The sequence below is a fragment of the Leiobunum rupestre genome, chromosome 2 (assembly GCF_980474605.1).
Source record: "Leiobunum rupestre chromosome 2, qqLeiRupe1.1.hap1, whole genome shotgun sequence".
NCBI classification, from domain to species: Eukaryota; Metazoa; Arthropoda; class Arachnida; order Opiliones; family Sclerosomatidae; genus Leiobunum; species Leiobunum rupestre.
Genome location: NC_143385.1, coordinates 53954145 through 53970942, shown reverse-complemented (window position 1 = coordinate 53970942; position 16798 = coordinate 53954145). Strand labels below are relative to the sequence as shown.

At 37.1% G+C, this 16798-nt stretch overlaps 1 protein-coding gene across 1 annotated transcript; it reads left to right on the top strand.

The window, feature by feature from the left end:
• The first annotated feature begins 1391 nt into the window (after window positions 1–1391).
• LOC149958405 (uncharacterized) lies at window positions 1392–3867 on the top strand. Its single transcript, XM_090164948.1, has 2 exons — window positions 1392–1537; window positions 2169–3867. Exons 1-2 carry the CDS (start codon window positions 1437–1439, stop codon window positions 3754–3756), a joined length of 1689 nt encoding a protein of 562 aa, XP_090021074.1. The 5' UTR covers window positions 1392–1436; the 3' UTR covers window positions 3757–3867.
• The last annotated feature ends 12931 nt before the right edge of the window (window positions 3868–16798 follow it).

Genomic DNA, 16798 nt, shown 5'->3' with positions numbered 1-16798 from the left:
GTTCAAAACATATCTAAAACTCGAAAAGACCCCGACATATTACCCCGAAATTTATGAAAAATGCTAAAACAACACCGAAATATTACCCCGAAACCAATTAAAAATGCTTAAAAACGCCCCTTGATTAACCCGAAACTAATTATAAACCTCAAAAACGGCGATAAAATATCACGTAACTATATCTTAAATACTCACAAGACTATAAAATATGAATTGAATATCCTAAAATATCGAAAAATATACGAAGATATTTAAAAAAATCACCGTCAAAAACTGTAAAAAGTCGTGTAACCGAGTTGTCGGCCGATTCCTCGCTGAAAACTAAAACGGACCAAAATTTGAAATTAATTTTGATTAAGCTTTAAAAATTCGTTTTTTGGTTTTGGTTTTTCCTCAATATGTCCGGAACCACTTATACGATTTGGAAAACGAAACCGGTTCTGGAATGGACATAATTCGGCGCGTCGAATGAAGTTAGATACGTGCACGAAATTGGAGAATTTCAATTGGTTGAAAAAGCTATGTTTTATTTGTTAAGCCTTGGCTAAATAATTCCTAACATTTTAAAAATTTTAAATAGCCAAAAGTTTCTCTGTTCTTTAAACTTTCCAAAAAGGTATCATTCGACTTTCTACTATTAACGGTTTTTGAAATATTTGAAAAACAAAGTGTCCAGAAACTTTTGTCCGGGACTGTACATAAATTTTTTTTCTAGGAAATAGCTGGGCCCTAATGTTCGTATCTGGGTTTATAGCCGTACATACAATACTAACGTAGATATTCGCGATAAACCATTACTGTGCACCGGTTTCCCTCATAATCATTCCGGGTAAAACAACTATTTCTAACAGTAACCTGTGAAAAGATTTGTTTTGTTTGAGTAATTACTCCTAAAATATTCTTCATTTTTTATTTAAAAAACTAGCTTTCTATGATTTGAAAGAAATGCGTTTTCTAGTGCGTTCTAAGCGATTGGAAATTATGGTAAAAATAAAACTATTTCTAACACTAACCTGTGAAAAGATGTTTTCTTTTGTGTATTTACTCTTACATGATTTAATTACGCAATTTTGAGCCATTAAGTCGCTTTAAAGATATCTAAAAAACCGCGTTAGCGGCGAGCTAAAGTCGGCCATTTAATCTTAGGCGAAATAGTGTTAGTTCACCAGTGTGGCGCAGATGGCGTAACTTTCGTTGCCAGCCAAACGAAAAGCATGGACCAAACTCAGGGTTTTTTAAAAGTTCTAATCGGAACCCACGACAAAATGTCTATGAGCGCGCTGAGCGGAACGCTGGCGGTAAAATATATACACGTTAAATTCAGGCGATCGAAGTTGGCCGTGCTTAGGTCGTCTGCACTTTCGTCTGCTAAAAAGTGTCATGCGAATAGTGTGGCAGTCTAATTTTATTACGATTGAATTAAAATTTTAATACAAATGTGTTATGGGGGCCGAATATGTGCGGCGGCCTTATGTAATAATAATAGATGTATTCGTAAAGATCTCTCATTTTTTCATTTCCCCAAAGATAAGGAGAGGTAAATTCAAATTTATTTCTAAATTAACTCACAATGAGATATCTGGCTAATTTGTATAGTAATCAATACATAATAGCACTAGAATTCAAATTCGCTTAGCTTGTCACATGACAACTTAATTTAGCTATTAGTGACGTAACTACGAGAAGTGTGACAATAACACAGTCAGGTTATCAAACTATTCAGTAAAACCACTTGTGAGCCGGTTTTTCACACATCAAAAAACATTTTAATTATAGGCCTATTTTAAAAGAATGTATTTTAACATTTGTTCTCCACAATATCATATTGTGCTTGAAGCAAATACAATTTATTTGTTAATTTTCTTTAACTACACATTGGCACAATAAATATTACTTGTTAGATTGATATTTTGCATCAATTTCATATTTATGTAAATTAAGTCACTTCTGATAAAATAATTAAATCTTAACTTTTTTATTTAGTTGCAGCAACTCATGAAATGACAATTACATGAATGTCTACAAATCTCCTCGACATAGAAACCAATGTCAGGGAGATTTGTAGATGTTAATGTAAAAGTAATTAGCAAACTTGTTAGAAAGCTACATAATTGAATAATTACTTTAGCAGTTAATTATTTATTATATCAAAACATTTCACATTTTAGGTGCCAAATATGGCTGTTAAACTCTCGTCGCAAGGATTTACTGCCAAAACTAGAATCCAAAGATCCTTTATATATTTATGTGAACTTTTATTTATGCGCTGAACATTTTGAACTGACACAGTTTATGAATGCTCAGGCCCGAAACAAGCTAGTATGGAATGCGATTCCCACCATTTTCTATCGCAGCCTAATTCCGCAGAGAAATTTGGATAAATTAAAAGAATACGAAAATACGTCCCAGCGTTCCATAAATTTGCCTGAAGCAGTTGAACTAACAGAATATATTCCACCCGAAGAACGAATTCAAAGTAAAAACATTCGCATCATTACAGCCAAAACGCCCAAAGTGGCAGTGCCCCCACCAGAACCACCAACTCTGAAACCTTCATGGAAACCCACAATGATAGCCCCTACCAAAAGACCAAACACGCAAGATGTTCAGTGTCAAACTAGTTTGACTCTAGCTGATATGGACCGCTTAGAACAACAATGCAACCATTTAAACAAAATACTCAGTGGCTTGAATGAAAAAGTGACGGAGAATACAGATCTAAAAGAGGATTTCTTTAAAGCTGATAATAGAAGAGTTTTATTTTATACGGGTTTTCCAACATTTGCCTTTTTGATGAGCCTGTTTCGGCTTATCTCGCGCCATATTCCAGTTGAAGATACAAAACACCTGTCGAAATTCCAAGAAATGACCATCTTCCTCAGTCACTTGCGTCTTAACTTACATATCCAAGATTTGGCATACCGTATGAAAACTGATACAGCTACAATATCAAGTATTTTAAACAAATGGATGAATGTAATGTACCAGCAATTAGGAAATTTTGTACGGTTCCCCGAACATCATTGTGCGTTAGAGGTGTTTCCGAAAGAAGTTAAGTCGTCACTGAGTAAAAAGTTATTTACTTCTCAGTTTTCTGAATTAAAATCACCAGATTTCAATCAAGCTGCAAAGAGGCCTAAACTAACAGAGCGCAGTGGCTATACATATCGTCTTGAGCAGAAGAAAAAAGAGCAAGAAATTACAGATGTGGAGAATAACCCTGCTGTACTGTTAGTGGAAATGTCTGAAATTTTAATAAGAAAACCTACGGAATCCAAAGACCAAGAGATAACCTGGGCTGAGCACAAACAGTGCCATACATTAAAATTCCTAATATGTCTGACTATGAGTGGACGTATAGTGTATGTATCTAAAGCCTTTGGAGGTAGCTTAAGTAATGACCATGTATTACAAAATAGTGGTTTGATTGAGCAACTTGTAAAAGGAGATGTTATTATTTCAACTTCCAAATTTTTCCATTCAAGCTCTGAAACCTTTACGTGTGTGGAAGTTGTCCATGAAGTTGCTAATGAACGCAGTATTATTATTCATACATCAAGTGATATACCAGAACTTGATAATTTAAAGGAGTTTCTTAAGAAACTTGCAAGTCGTGTACGAAATCAATATGGTGTTTTGCAAAATTTTATTCCAGTTGATTTTAGTTTTGGTATGGTTCATGGTTTTAAAATGTTTGACAAAGCAGTAACAATTTCATGCGCACTGATAAATTACTCACTCAGGAAGAACACATGAAAACTTGGAAAGTGCGGAAATGTTTTTCACTTACAAGGAGACGACCCGAGGTGTAACGCACCGATTTGGTTCAAACTCGGGGGGTTTGGTAGACCTTCATGTAAATTGAAACACCCTAAAGGGAAATGTCTCCATAGGCAACCATTTTGTGTTGTTAAAAACATTTTTGGTTGCCTATGGAGACATTTCCCTTTAGGGTGTTTCAAGTTACATGAAGGTCTACCAAACCATGGACTAATTAGTTAATTAGTCCATGACCAAACCCCTGAGTTTGAACAAAATCGGTGTGTTACACTTCGGGTCGTCTCCTTGTTAGTTTCAGTACATGGTATTTCTAAACTCAATAATCATCAGTTTTAATAAAAAATATTTCATTTTTGTTGGGCAATACCGAGTCTCAGTACGAATATTGCGATCGTATGGGGGCCATCTATGGAAGAGTTGGAGAACTATAATATTTTGGTTGACAATGAATTTCATATTTCAGCCACCAGGTTTAACATGGTTTATTCTTTCGCTTGTTCTGGTGGAGATAATTTACCCTACGCCGTGAACTATTTGTCAATGGTCAGAGTAATGGGGCTACACTTTTTAGTTCTCCTGAAAAGGGGGGGCAACCAATTCAGCCAACCATTCCGAGAAAACATTTTTATCTTGACGTAATCTATTAGCTACCACAGAATCCGAGTAAAATGACTTATGGCTACTTTTTTTTTACCATACTGCGAAATCCCAAAAAAGCGAAAAGTATCCACCTACAGAAGTTAGAGTTGATTGGCGTTAGTTATAATAAAAATAAGTCGTAGCGCGTGTTGGCAGATAATTTTTCGATTTAGTTCATACATGGGCCAATAAATGATCATTTATTGGCCCATGGTTCATAGTTCATACTCGCTTTAAGCCTTATCAACTCTAGAAAGTCTAGATATGCACTCACTTACAAGCGTATCACCACGGCCGTACTACCTATACCTCCACTATTGAAAAATTTTTCCCCTAACGGGCCCCCTCCCCAGGTAGATAAGCTATGGATTCCCCCACGAATATTCTCCATAAACAATCTATAGAGGGAAAAGAGACAGGGCCATTTTCGCCTTTCCGTAGGTCTTAGGCAAAAATCTCTCATTTCCCGATTTTGGTCTTTTGTAGGCCCTATTATATGGAATCGTAGGTCCTAATTTCTCCTAAAATTTTCGTAGGCCCTAGGTACTTTGCCTAGTCTGTCTTATGGATAAGGAAGCCCTGAACAGAGATGGTGGTTGTTGTAAGTACACCGCACAGTTCAAGGTTTATAGATACTAATTTGTAGTATATGCGCACAGTTAGCTCCAAAAGGGTTTATTTATTTATTTATTTTTTGAGATTGGGTACTTGTTATTGATGGCACCATAGAAATCGGAGAAATAACTAGAATTATTTTTATATTAATTCGATGTGCGCCGATTAGAACCGTACTATTAACCTGTGCTTTTCGTTGGCTGGCCTACGACAGTAACGCCATCTCCACCGCTTAACTATAAACTATCTCTCCCAAAATACCAAAATAAAATGTCTGTCTTAAAGGGATCCATCACTCACAACAGGGGGAGGTATAGGGGTAACATAAAATCCAGACTTGCAGTGTGCTTCAAAACCAGATTTTGTGACCCCTATACCTTCCCATGTTGTGAGTGAGGGATCCCTTTAAGCTCGTCGCTAGTGGTGGCAACTATATTGCAATTGAATTTTTTCGCGAATCTGATGCGAAATTGAAATGTATGATTACTCGTAACAAACAAACCTTTGAAGTTGTTTAAAATAATTTTATTCTGTCAACACAATCCTTTTTAACTCAAGCTACGGTGAGTTAGCTAATAAAAGTTGGTGTAGTTTTGGATTTTTCGTCGTTCTGTGGAGATGCTATTGCCATCTACCTACGATATAATACCATAAACTAAAAAAAGATCAAGAAAGGCGACAATAAATAGTCATTTATGTGGCCGATCAGCCCTATCTCGAGTCGAGCATTCATTAAACCTTTAGCATACGACAGTACAGGGATTGTCACACTTTTGGTAATTATGTCACTTTTGCCAAATTGTCTTTACGCTTGCCCATTGTTGAAATGTTGCCCTGGAATAGTTCAGCCAATGCCTAAGAATGAGTTCATAAACTCTTTAGTGGGAGAGAAAACGGATCCACAGCTGAAGCGGGGAGGCAACATTTCAACAAGATGGCCAAGGTTATTTTATAAAAAGAACTATTGGAAGTCGTCAAATAAAATTACTATAACTGTATGCACACATAAACTGTACTAGCGTGGCAGGCCTAAAGGTAAGTTTTTGTGCTGCCGTGATCTTTCGAGCTGGAGAGGGCGGATTTACGATGAACGCCAGCTTCTTAATCATTTTAACTGTTCACGTTCCAGAAATAGTATGCCATACACGTTATAAGACAGGCCTAATATTTACCTAAGGTACGTATTCTTTTAATTGATTACGTACCTGAGCTAAAGTACTTGGGGGTCACACTCACCTTGACTCTCTCCTGGGACACTCATATCTCCAGGGTCGTCTCGCAGGCTTATCGGGCGCTCGGCTTTCTCCGCAGAAAACTTTATGGCTGCTCCTTCACCACGAAGGCCTATGCTATCCAGGGCCGTGCTTAGAGGTATCGCAGCCCCGTGCGAAATGCATAGGCGAAACTGACATTGTGAGTGTAGCGGCCCTCCGGTATATACATCCCTATGGGAAAATTTTAGCGGCCCTGGGCGACCGCCCGGCTCGCCTCCCCCTAAGCACGGCCCTGATGCTATCAAAACGTATGTCTTGCCTATCCTGGAATACTGCTCGGCAGTCTGGTCGCCGCATACGGAGGCGAGTAAGCATAAGTTGAAAATGGTGCAACGTAAAGCTGTTCGCTTCGCCACCTCAATCGGCTTCTCGTGGGATATTAGCATCACGCGTGTGCTCCACAACGTGGAACGGCCGACACTCACACAACGCCGACGCGTCGAGCAACTCGTCACAATTAAGTCGGTCATTCACAAGGCGAACCATGCACTCTCACCAATATCTGGCGCAGTGGCGCTATCTCGTCTTGGGCGCAGCCCCCTCGCGGCTCAAAGTGCGGCGCTACTTACGTCCTCCCCTTCATGAGGACCCAGCTGCGATGGACCTCGTTTACTCCCTCCTCGGTCCGCGATAGGAATATCCTCCCGGACTTCCTTAAATATCTCCCAAATCGGGCTAAATTCACACGTCAACTGTATCACTATCTAGCGCTATGTATTGTTAGCGCCTACTGTATTCCCACTGCCGTCATGGGCATTTCCTTTTGCCAGTTAATAACAAGTTGGCAAGCCAAAATATACCTCTCCTCGGAAGAATTTTCCCTAGTGGTATTAATTTCTCGAGACGCCCCCTAAAGATATTTCCGCAATTCAGAGTTATTTAAAAAAAACTTAATCCCGGTTCAATCCCGCCCGGTAGCCGGGAGTAGTGGCTCACTCCTGTAATCCCAGGCGTCCGGGAGGCAGAGTTTGTGGAAGGCCGTGTGAGGACGACTACCAATCCCCCAACGGGTGGTCGGGATACTTCCGCCACGGGTGTCCCCACCTCTGTCCCCACGTATCCCGCCGTTGGCGTGGCCGTTACACATATCTCACCCTGATTAATCAGTTATTGTGTATGTGCTGGTGTCTAAGGCCTCGGGTCGACACCGATGTTTGTGTATCTCAAAAAAAAAAAATCCCGCCCGGTATAAAAATTTTATTTAATTAAAATAATTGAGACGAAACAACCGAGTTTAATTTATTCAGAATAAAATAAATTAAGTAGTTACAACAGCGAGTTAGACGTACTAAAACAATGCACAATTGAATTTAACCCTATTTACAGAACAAGTTTATCAGTTAAATATAATACGAAGCAAATTTTAATGAAAGAAATATCTACAGAGGGTATTTGTAATTTTCTCGCTTACGAAATACTTGCCGCATCTTTAACGCTCATTTTATTTCAACACTCGCCCTTGATGAAGATACCGTAGAATAGCTATATTCGACATCTGGTAGTGGACGACTCGTAGACTTCCAGTTGACGTTGTGACACATACCGCATGAAAAGGACCAATACCATTCAATTTCCAATATCATATAATGACTCGCACACCCAGGAAATCAATGACTGCATTAGGAATCGTAGATGTCCAAATATCCACACCAATAAAAAATGTATTAACAAGAAGCGAAAAACTTACCACTCACAAAGCACAGAAAGCCACTTGACTAAACGACAGCTCGTATATCAATAAATGACCGTAGACGGAATAGTTAGGGCTCTTTATAAATAAAAAGAAACGAACCCAATTGATAAACTGCATTAAACATCTTAATCAGTCGAGAAAACGTTTAAAATAAATTAAGAAGTAATGACGACCCAGTTAAAAACCAGACCAACATAAGTGTAAGCGCACGATGTATACAACTCGATATTTTCTTCATAAATGAACAATTACGCTAAACACACAATAGATAAAAATATACGACTGAAAAAACGAAATAAATTACAAAACACTAACGGGTTCTACCCTTTAACCATCTAATCTGCTGACTGCGCTAAAACAAGATTTAACCTTTAAATTTTCATACGTAAAAATGTAGACTTTAAAAACAAAATAAAAATCTACGTAAGGTGTTTATAATCTTCCCACCCAAACAAATATTACATTTATTTTTATCCCGGTTTTACTGGTATTTAAACTTTAGAGATGTAGACGTCTATGGCTCATCGGTAAAACGTCCGCCTCATAAGAATGTGCCCCGAGTCCGATTCCTGACGACGATCGTATTTAACTACAAATTGATAAATTTCCACATTTGAAAATTTTATACATATCAAAACAAAATAAAATGGTACAGGAAAAATTAACGTTAATAACTTTAAAACTGCTTAAAACACTTTCGCCAAAGCGGTTTTAGAAAAAAACACCGTAGCTTAACAAGCGTCGGTGGCTAAGTGGTTAGAGTAAATCTCTTGCACGCAGCATACCAGGGTTCGATTCCCGGCCGGCGTCGATAAATAACAAGGCGTACACTGTGAACATTTGGTGGAAACCCCGCCATCTGGATGCTAAGACGTTTAACGTAACCCTTAGCGCTCGGTCCGTCACAAACACGGAAAATTACAATACGCAGCCGAAGAAACTATTATACGACAACCAATGACGAAGAGAGAGGATTTTGTAAAAACCTTTTCCCTCATTCCAAGCCACTGCGAACGCGGTGAATTCGGGAAACTGCGTACGCAGTGATTACGCTTTGCACCGAAAATGCGAACGCGTTCGCAGGACAGACACACACACAGACAGACAGACAGACACGGTGATTGTAAAACCCCTCCTAGGGGACATAGAGGTAAAAACTTTAGAACTTTAGAACTTGTGTGTTCCGAGTTTCAAAATGGAGTTCGAAGTTAGAGAGAGGTGTTTCGGAGTTACAGTACAAAACAGCGTTCCGCGAAATTGAGTTTATTTATTTTAATATTTGATAGACTAAAGCTGAAACGTTGGGTTAATGTGTTTAAAGAATGTTTCGTGATATCATCTTCATTTAAATTTTTCCATGGGCCTAAAAATTCATGGTTTTGTAAAAAAAAACGATCAGTGATCCATTTTTTTCTCGCGCACTTTTTTGGTGGATCAACTCATCAAACTTTTATTCACACGAACCAACTAGTTGACTCAACTCAAGTTGACTCATCTAGCTGGGTCCAAAAGTTGGCTCATGTGAAAAGGCCTTAACTTTTGTTATAGACGCTAATGCAATTATTCCATACGCATCATTCTTGTTGACTCACGGATACTGCTCAAAAACCAACCAACTGTTCTAAAAGACTAAAACAAGTTATATAGGTTTAAAAACACGCAAAGAAAATTGACTCAAAACTAGGTAAAATGTCATTTATCTTGCTCTCTTTTAAAGGGAATAGAACCTCCAACGCGTTCTTTATGGAAGACCCCATCAATTTCCTTTATTCCCTTCACAATCAGCGATTATCAGCGCCTCAGGTGTGAAAAGCCATGGGAGGCAGCGGACAATATTGGAACCCTCGGAGGGTGACAGAAATACCAGAGGTTATATTCCCTTTAGTAATGAAATATATCTTTACTAGCTAGGTAAGCCTGTCCGAGCTCTAAATAGTTGGGTTTACCATACAATTCTTACAAGATTTAAGAGAAATTGTCTAAAATACATTATAATTAACTTTTATTCCTTTATTAAAAAAATATACAAGTCGTATACATAATATTTTCAGAGGTGAGCTGAACTACTACGAAATATTGAAAACGAGCTGTACGTGGTACAAACAATTTTATGTTATGAAATGCACTAGCTAGGTAATTTATATTTCCTTGCATACCATAAGAGATTACAAAGTGGGTAAGCCAGAGGCCACGAAAAGTATTTTAGAAACCGTTATCTAAGCATAAACCTGTTTAACTTTATGGATGCTGTCTCACTTATTCAAATAATAAATCAAATAATAAAATAGCAATAAAAAAGTATTTAGAAGAAAATATATGATATCACCCTATAAAGTACTAAGAACGCTATAAATGATTTATTTCCCTTTCGAAACGTCGATCCTTAAATTGACAGCTAGCTCTAGAAATAAGTAGTTACTTGTTTTGTAATGCTTTTTGTTTGGCGGATAACGAAAGTATCGCCATCTCTGTCGTACCTTGGAAGTTCATGTTCTTAAATGATCAGGCCTTCTTTATATATAATGTAGGCACCCATATAAATAATTATGGAAAAGCGTTATTTATTCATTTCCACTAACATGCAGAGTTCAACGAATTTAACTCGCGTTATAAGTTACTACTTATTACAGACAGTCTTACCCAGCTGGTAAATATACAGGGTGTTTCAAAAGATTATGTACAAATTTGAAGGAGTTGTAGGGGGTGAGTTGAGAAGTATGCCCGTTTTTTTTTTTCATTTTCCTACGATGAGTTAAAAGAGCACCAGAGAGCTTCACAGTGCGCCCTACTAGCCCCTGGAAGTAGACTGAAACAAGCACAAAACCAACTGAACATTGCGGCCAATCCGTGGTTGACCTAATTCGTTCCTGTTCTGTGAAACTAACAATACGTTTGTAACGAACCAGTCGCAGAGAAGTTCCAGTAAAAAATTAAGTAACGTACCCAGAATGTGCCTGTCTCTCGTAATCAACGATGGACATTGGTAAAAGTCCGTGAGATGTTGATGCGAGGGGCTGATCACTCCGCGTTATCGGTGTACAGAGCCGTACCTTTGACTGTACTAATGGGATTACGCGTAATCTTTGAAGTCCCTGCCTTTGGCAGGGATAATCTAAGCGTAATCCGGTGTACAGATTTTCTAAGAGTGGTTAGCCCCTCGCGTTGATGCGCCGGTTCTGGTACCTTTCCTGGTAGATACGTTGAGCAGCCGAAGCATTGCCATCCGCATGAAATGAATATCCGCTAGTTCTTCCTAAGGGAACTCCATTGTTGCAGTTTGAAAGTGATGAGAAATTGCGGCCCATCACGACTTTAAATACTGTTTAAATACTCTTTTACGCTCGAGTTGTTTACAAAGTCCTTTTTTACCTATCACACGAACCCAAACCTAAATGTTCGCATTTCCCTGTTGCTTGGTTTTGCGTTTGAGCAGCCTACTTCCAGGGGTTAGTAGGCCACACTTTGAAGCTCTCTGGCGCTCTTTTAACTCATCGTAGGAAATTGGGAAAAAAATAAACTAGCATACTTCTCAACTTACCCCCTACAAATCCTTAAATATTTTGCATAACCTTTTGAAACACTCTGTAAATGTTTCTAAATATGAATTTATCTAAAAATTTCTTTAATGTAAAGTTTAATTTTAAAGAGGGCAAGGGGAATTAAAATTTTGCGTAGTTTTGAGTATATATGGGCTTTTTTTTGCACGTTTTTAAACATATACCACCAGTTTTTAAACCATTCGTTGGTTTTTGAGTAGTATTCGTGAGTCAACAAGAATGTGGTGTATGGGATAATTGCAATTGCATTAGCGATACCACAACAAAAGTTTGTCTGCTTTTTTATATAGAGATTATAATTATTGTCGGGAAATAGGAACTTAAACTATCTACCCATATTTTTGGGGAGGTAGGCCAACCATTTGGAGGTCCCCCCAAAATTATGTCCCCTAGGAGGGGTTTTATAATCACCGTGTCTGTCGGTTGGTCTGTGGGTCTGTCTGTCTGTGCTGCGAACCACCGATACATGTTATGCTTCACTGAAAATTAGAAACTCAGCTTAAGCGGAAGAGTATATTAATAGTTTTTAAAGTCTTAAATTTTTACCTCTCCGAGGGGACTTTGTACCCTAGGAGGGGTTATACAACCACCGTGTCTGTCTGTCTGTCTGTGGGCCTGTCTGCCCTGCGAACGCGTTCGAATTTTCGGGGCAAAGCGTAATCACTGCGTACCCAGTTTCTTAGAATCAGGGAAAAGGTTTTTCCAAAAGCGCCCTCTTTTTGTCATTGGGTGTAGTATAATTTTTTAATCGGCCGAGATTCGAACCCGAGCCCTCTTGCACGACTGGTGAGCGTTCTACCGCAGAACCATGGTATATTTTGGCTTGCCAACTTGTTAAGTATGAAATTATAAATGTCAAATCTTGTTTTAGCGTAGTCAACAGAGATAAGGGGGTTAAAGGGTAGGACCCGTGGGTGGTCCACTTAGTTATTTTTTTGCCTATCGGTACTATAGAACTGTTAAGGGTCATTTATATTATGAATACAATTTCAAGTGGTATACAACGCGCTTTTTCGTTTTGCTTGCTTTACTCGTAACTTCGAAATTTATTTTACGTGTTTTCTTATCGGCTTTAAATGTGTAATACATTTTCATTCATGTGGTTATGTTGGTTTTATTTATTTTGAGATATGCGCTGTTGTTTAGCCTTCACTGTTAAGGGTTTTTTTTTGTGTGCGTTATAAGCCGGGAATTGTTAACGGTATGGTGTTTTTGATTTTTTCTATTACAATTTTCATTACCTTGGGTATATGGATTGACATTTTCTGGATTTCTTAGTATTTGAATTACCTTGTTTGATTGGGTTATTATTATATCTTTTTATTGCATATTTCTGCTAATACAATGTTTATTACTGTGGGAATTTAGATTGACTTTTTCTTGATTCCTAAGTATTTTAATTAACTTGTTACTTGGTTGGTTTATTATTATATATTTTTCTATTGGTTATTTTTCTTGTTTTATTTCGTCAATCGAAAGTGTTAATAATGTGGGGGATAATTCATGTCTACGATTTTTTTATTTTATTTGCATTGATTTTTATCGGCTTCGTTGGGTTGTCGTCATGAGCCCACGCAGTTTTTATTAGTACTTACACTTATAGTTTTGGTTTTCGCTTTAACTTTTGTTTTCCATATACATTTGATTGTTTAAGCCCTATAATAACAGTGGGTTGGTTTTTGTCTATAAAATAGTATATTTTTCTTTTCGTGAGCGTTCTAATAATTTAAAATTTGTATTTTCTTTTTATCATTTTGTTGCTTTGTTAATTTATTAACGTTTTGGGTCTAAAGTTGGTTTTTGTTCTATTGATATTGGAAATTTGTTTAAGGCAATAACATTTGTAATATTTATTATAATTATAATAAAAAAATATTCAATTGGGATAGGACGGGGATTGGGTTTTTCTGGAGAACGCTTTGAATATGGCCATGAATTTATTCATTTACTGGGTAAATGAATAAATTCATGATATGGCGAAATATCGTTGAGTGCCGTGCAGTGCTTCCACTTCCAAAAGATCATTTTACCCAGACATAATTAAGCTGAAAAATCAAGCGTGAAAAATACAAACTTTTACCCATTCCAAATTTCAAAAATTCCCTTAAAATTCCCACAAGAATCAAACAATAAAATACCCACTTTTACCCATTTTAAATTTAAAAATACCCTCAAAATTCCCATTAAAAACCACGATTTAAAAAATGCAGTTTAATTATCACAGTTTTTTCTTTAATTTTTACCAAGAAAAAGACACTAATATTAATTAAGGAACATTACCATTTCCTTTTTTCCAAAGTAGCTCGTTTTAATCATTGTTTTTTAAACAATTTTGAATTCGATCACATGCAACGTTTGCAGTTGCATTGAACTTTACATTTTGTAACATTTTAACAAACTTTGGGTTTCTTTTATTAATTTGATAAAAAAATTAATTTGGTACAAATTTTTAAACGTCGCGCTATAGTTCTTTTTATAAAATAACCTTGGCCATATTGTTGAAATGTTGCCTCCCCGCTTCGGCTGTGGATCCGTTTTCTATCCCACTAAAGAGTTTATGAACTCATTCTTAGGAATTGGCTGAACTATTCCTGGGCAACATTTCAACAAGTTGGGCAAGCGTAAAGACATTTTAAAAAATCCTCTATTTGGTCATTTTCGAAAGTCGATCCGACAGATGGTTTCCAAAAACCGACGTATTTGGTATTCACCAAATACCTAAAAAAACACTATTCGCACAGCCCTATCGCTAAAACTTTCCGTTAGCCTTAGGCCTGCCATGCTAATAAAGTTGTTTTATTTAGAAATAGTTTTTAGTTAGATGCGTTGGAGATGGCGTTAATGTCGTACGAAACGCACAGGCTGTAACCTGTAGGTGCGGTTCTAATCGGCCCGCAACGAAATATTATAAAAATTGTTCTAGTTGTTTCTCCGATTTCTATGGACTCACGTTCACTCACCCTTTCGGATGGAATGATTTTCATTGGCGGAAAACGTTCCTGATATAGTGATTTCATTGGCTGAAATGGTAAGTTTTTCATGGCTGTCGTCTGCTACTAAATATTCAAACTACGAAGTAACTTCATCAGTTTCTGTTTCACAACGGAGACGCATGGCTCCATGAAAGTTTGTTAATGCTTGATGCAAGGTGTCAAAATCGATTTACCTTGAATTTGCCAAGAATTTCTACAAAGGAACAATTACCGTTGTCAAACAATTGAACCTTAAACGATTTTATTGAAGTAAGCTTTGGAAAGGATTAGATAAAAAATTAATAAATATCCACAAAGTAGATGAAGCTACATCCTGAACTCCCAAGTACTCATAGCTGAAATTGGTTTTAATAATCAACTCAAGTAACCCCAGCCGAAGAGACAATGCCTCAACCAATAGTCCATCATCCTAAAATACCAAACATTTACAATGCCCAGGGTCAAACTGTTTTGACTATAGCTGAAATAAATCATTTGGAACAGCAGTGCAACCATCTGAAGCAAATGCTCAGTGTCTTGAATGAAAAAGTGGCTGAGAATACAGTTCTGAACGAGGAATTTTTTAAAGCTGACAATAGAAGAGTTTTATTTTACACAGGGTTTCCCACCTTTGATTTGTTAATGAAGATATTTCATCTCATTTCCAATCACATTCCACTTGAAGACAAGAAATGCATGTCCAAATTCCAAGAAATGGCTATCTTCCTTAGTCGTTTAAGGCTGAATTTGCATATCCAAGATCTAGCGTATCGTATGAATACCGACTCAGCTACTGTTTCCAAGATTTTTAACAAATGGTTGAATGGAATTTACCAGAATTTAGGGTATTTAGTAAAATTTCCGGAACACCGTAATGTATTGGCAATTTTCCCAATCGAAGTCATGATGTCCTTCAATCAAATTTTGAAGCTTATTCCAAATGTACTTCCAGTTTTAAAACCACCATATGTTAACAATCCTAAAGCATCAACTAATAAAAAGCTAGGGCATAATCCTGCAATTGTTCATGTAGTACCACAGCAGCGCATACAACATCCTAAAGTGTCACACAGTTCTTCTAATGAATCTTCTATTTTAGAAGATATAAACCTGCACGTTATTAGGAGTCCCAAAAATAAAGAACTGTCAGAAAACAGTGGAATTAATGTACCAGTCCTAAGGAATGTATCACAACCATCTGATTCTCTAGAGAAGCACCAGTTGTTTCAATTTGTACCACAAAAGGAAGGTCAAACAATGTATTATATTGTTGGTGGTGTTCATAACAAACTTTCTGAATCAGTTTCGTTGAATTTATTAAATCCGCAAGTAAAAAGAAGCACTGATGAGCCGCAAAAATCCATTGCAACTGAAAAGTGTCCTAAACTAGCACAGCAAAATATGGGCCTTGTGAATTCTCAATCTGATCCAGAAGAAGATGCTTACAATGTGCAATTAAACAATTTTATGGCAGATAAACCTGCTGTCTTATTACTAGAATTATTTGAAATTCTCATACGCAAGCCCACAGAACTTGAAGACCAAATGATAACATGGGCTGAGCATAAACAGTACCATACACTGAAGTTCATACTATGCCTGACCATGGATGGACGCATAGTTCACGTGTCTAAAGCCTTCGGTGGGAGCTTTAGCAATATCTATATCCTGGAAAAGTGTGGGTTAGTTCAACAACTCGAGAAGGGTGACATTCTTATTTCCTTGTCCAAGTTCAATGATTCAAGCGATGAGAGCTTCACGTGTGCTGAAGTTTATGACAAGTCCAGTATTAGTTTTCTTTACCCCAGTGATATACCTAATCTCAATAACTTGAAAGAGTTTCTTAAGAAACTTGCTAGTCATGTTCGCAACCGTTATGGTGTTTTGCAACATTTCATCCCAGTTGATTTTATTTTGGGAACGGGTCCTGGTTTTGATATGGTTGATAAAATGATAACCGTTTCATGTGTCTTCATTAATTATTGCTTAAAAAGCAAGATGTAATTTTTCTCTGGCATCGTTTCCTTGTAAATGCAAAAGTTTTGTATTTCCTTGTTTTTGTGAAACTTGTTGAAATGTCAGTTTACTAATTTTTTGAGCTATTGAAAGCAGTATTATTTCTGATATTAATATATTGTATATTTACTACTAGTTGAACCAGAAATAGTTGTTTTCAACGATTTGGTCAATGTGATAAAATAAAGTTCTAAAAATACCAATTTCTTGTTTCCAATATTTAATCTTTAATACAATGACAAGCAAATTGAA

What these genes read in the sequence shown, in the direction of transcription:
- LOC149958405 (XM_090164948.1), top strand. Translation starts at nt 1,437, where the DNA reads ATGTGTTATGGGGGCCGAATATGTGCGGCGGCCTTATGTAATAATAAT. An exon ending in TTCCCCAAAGATAAGGAGAG is followed by an intron (nt 1,538 to 2,168) that starts GTAAATTCAAAT and finishes TTCACATTTTAG; the next exon opens with GTGCCAAATATGGCTGTTAA.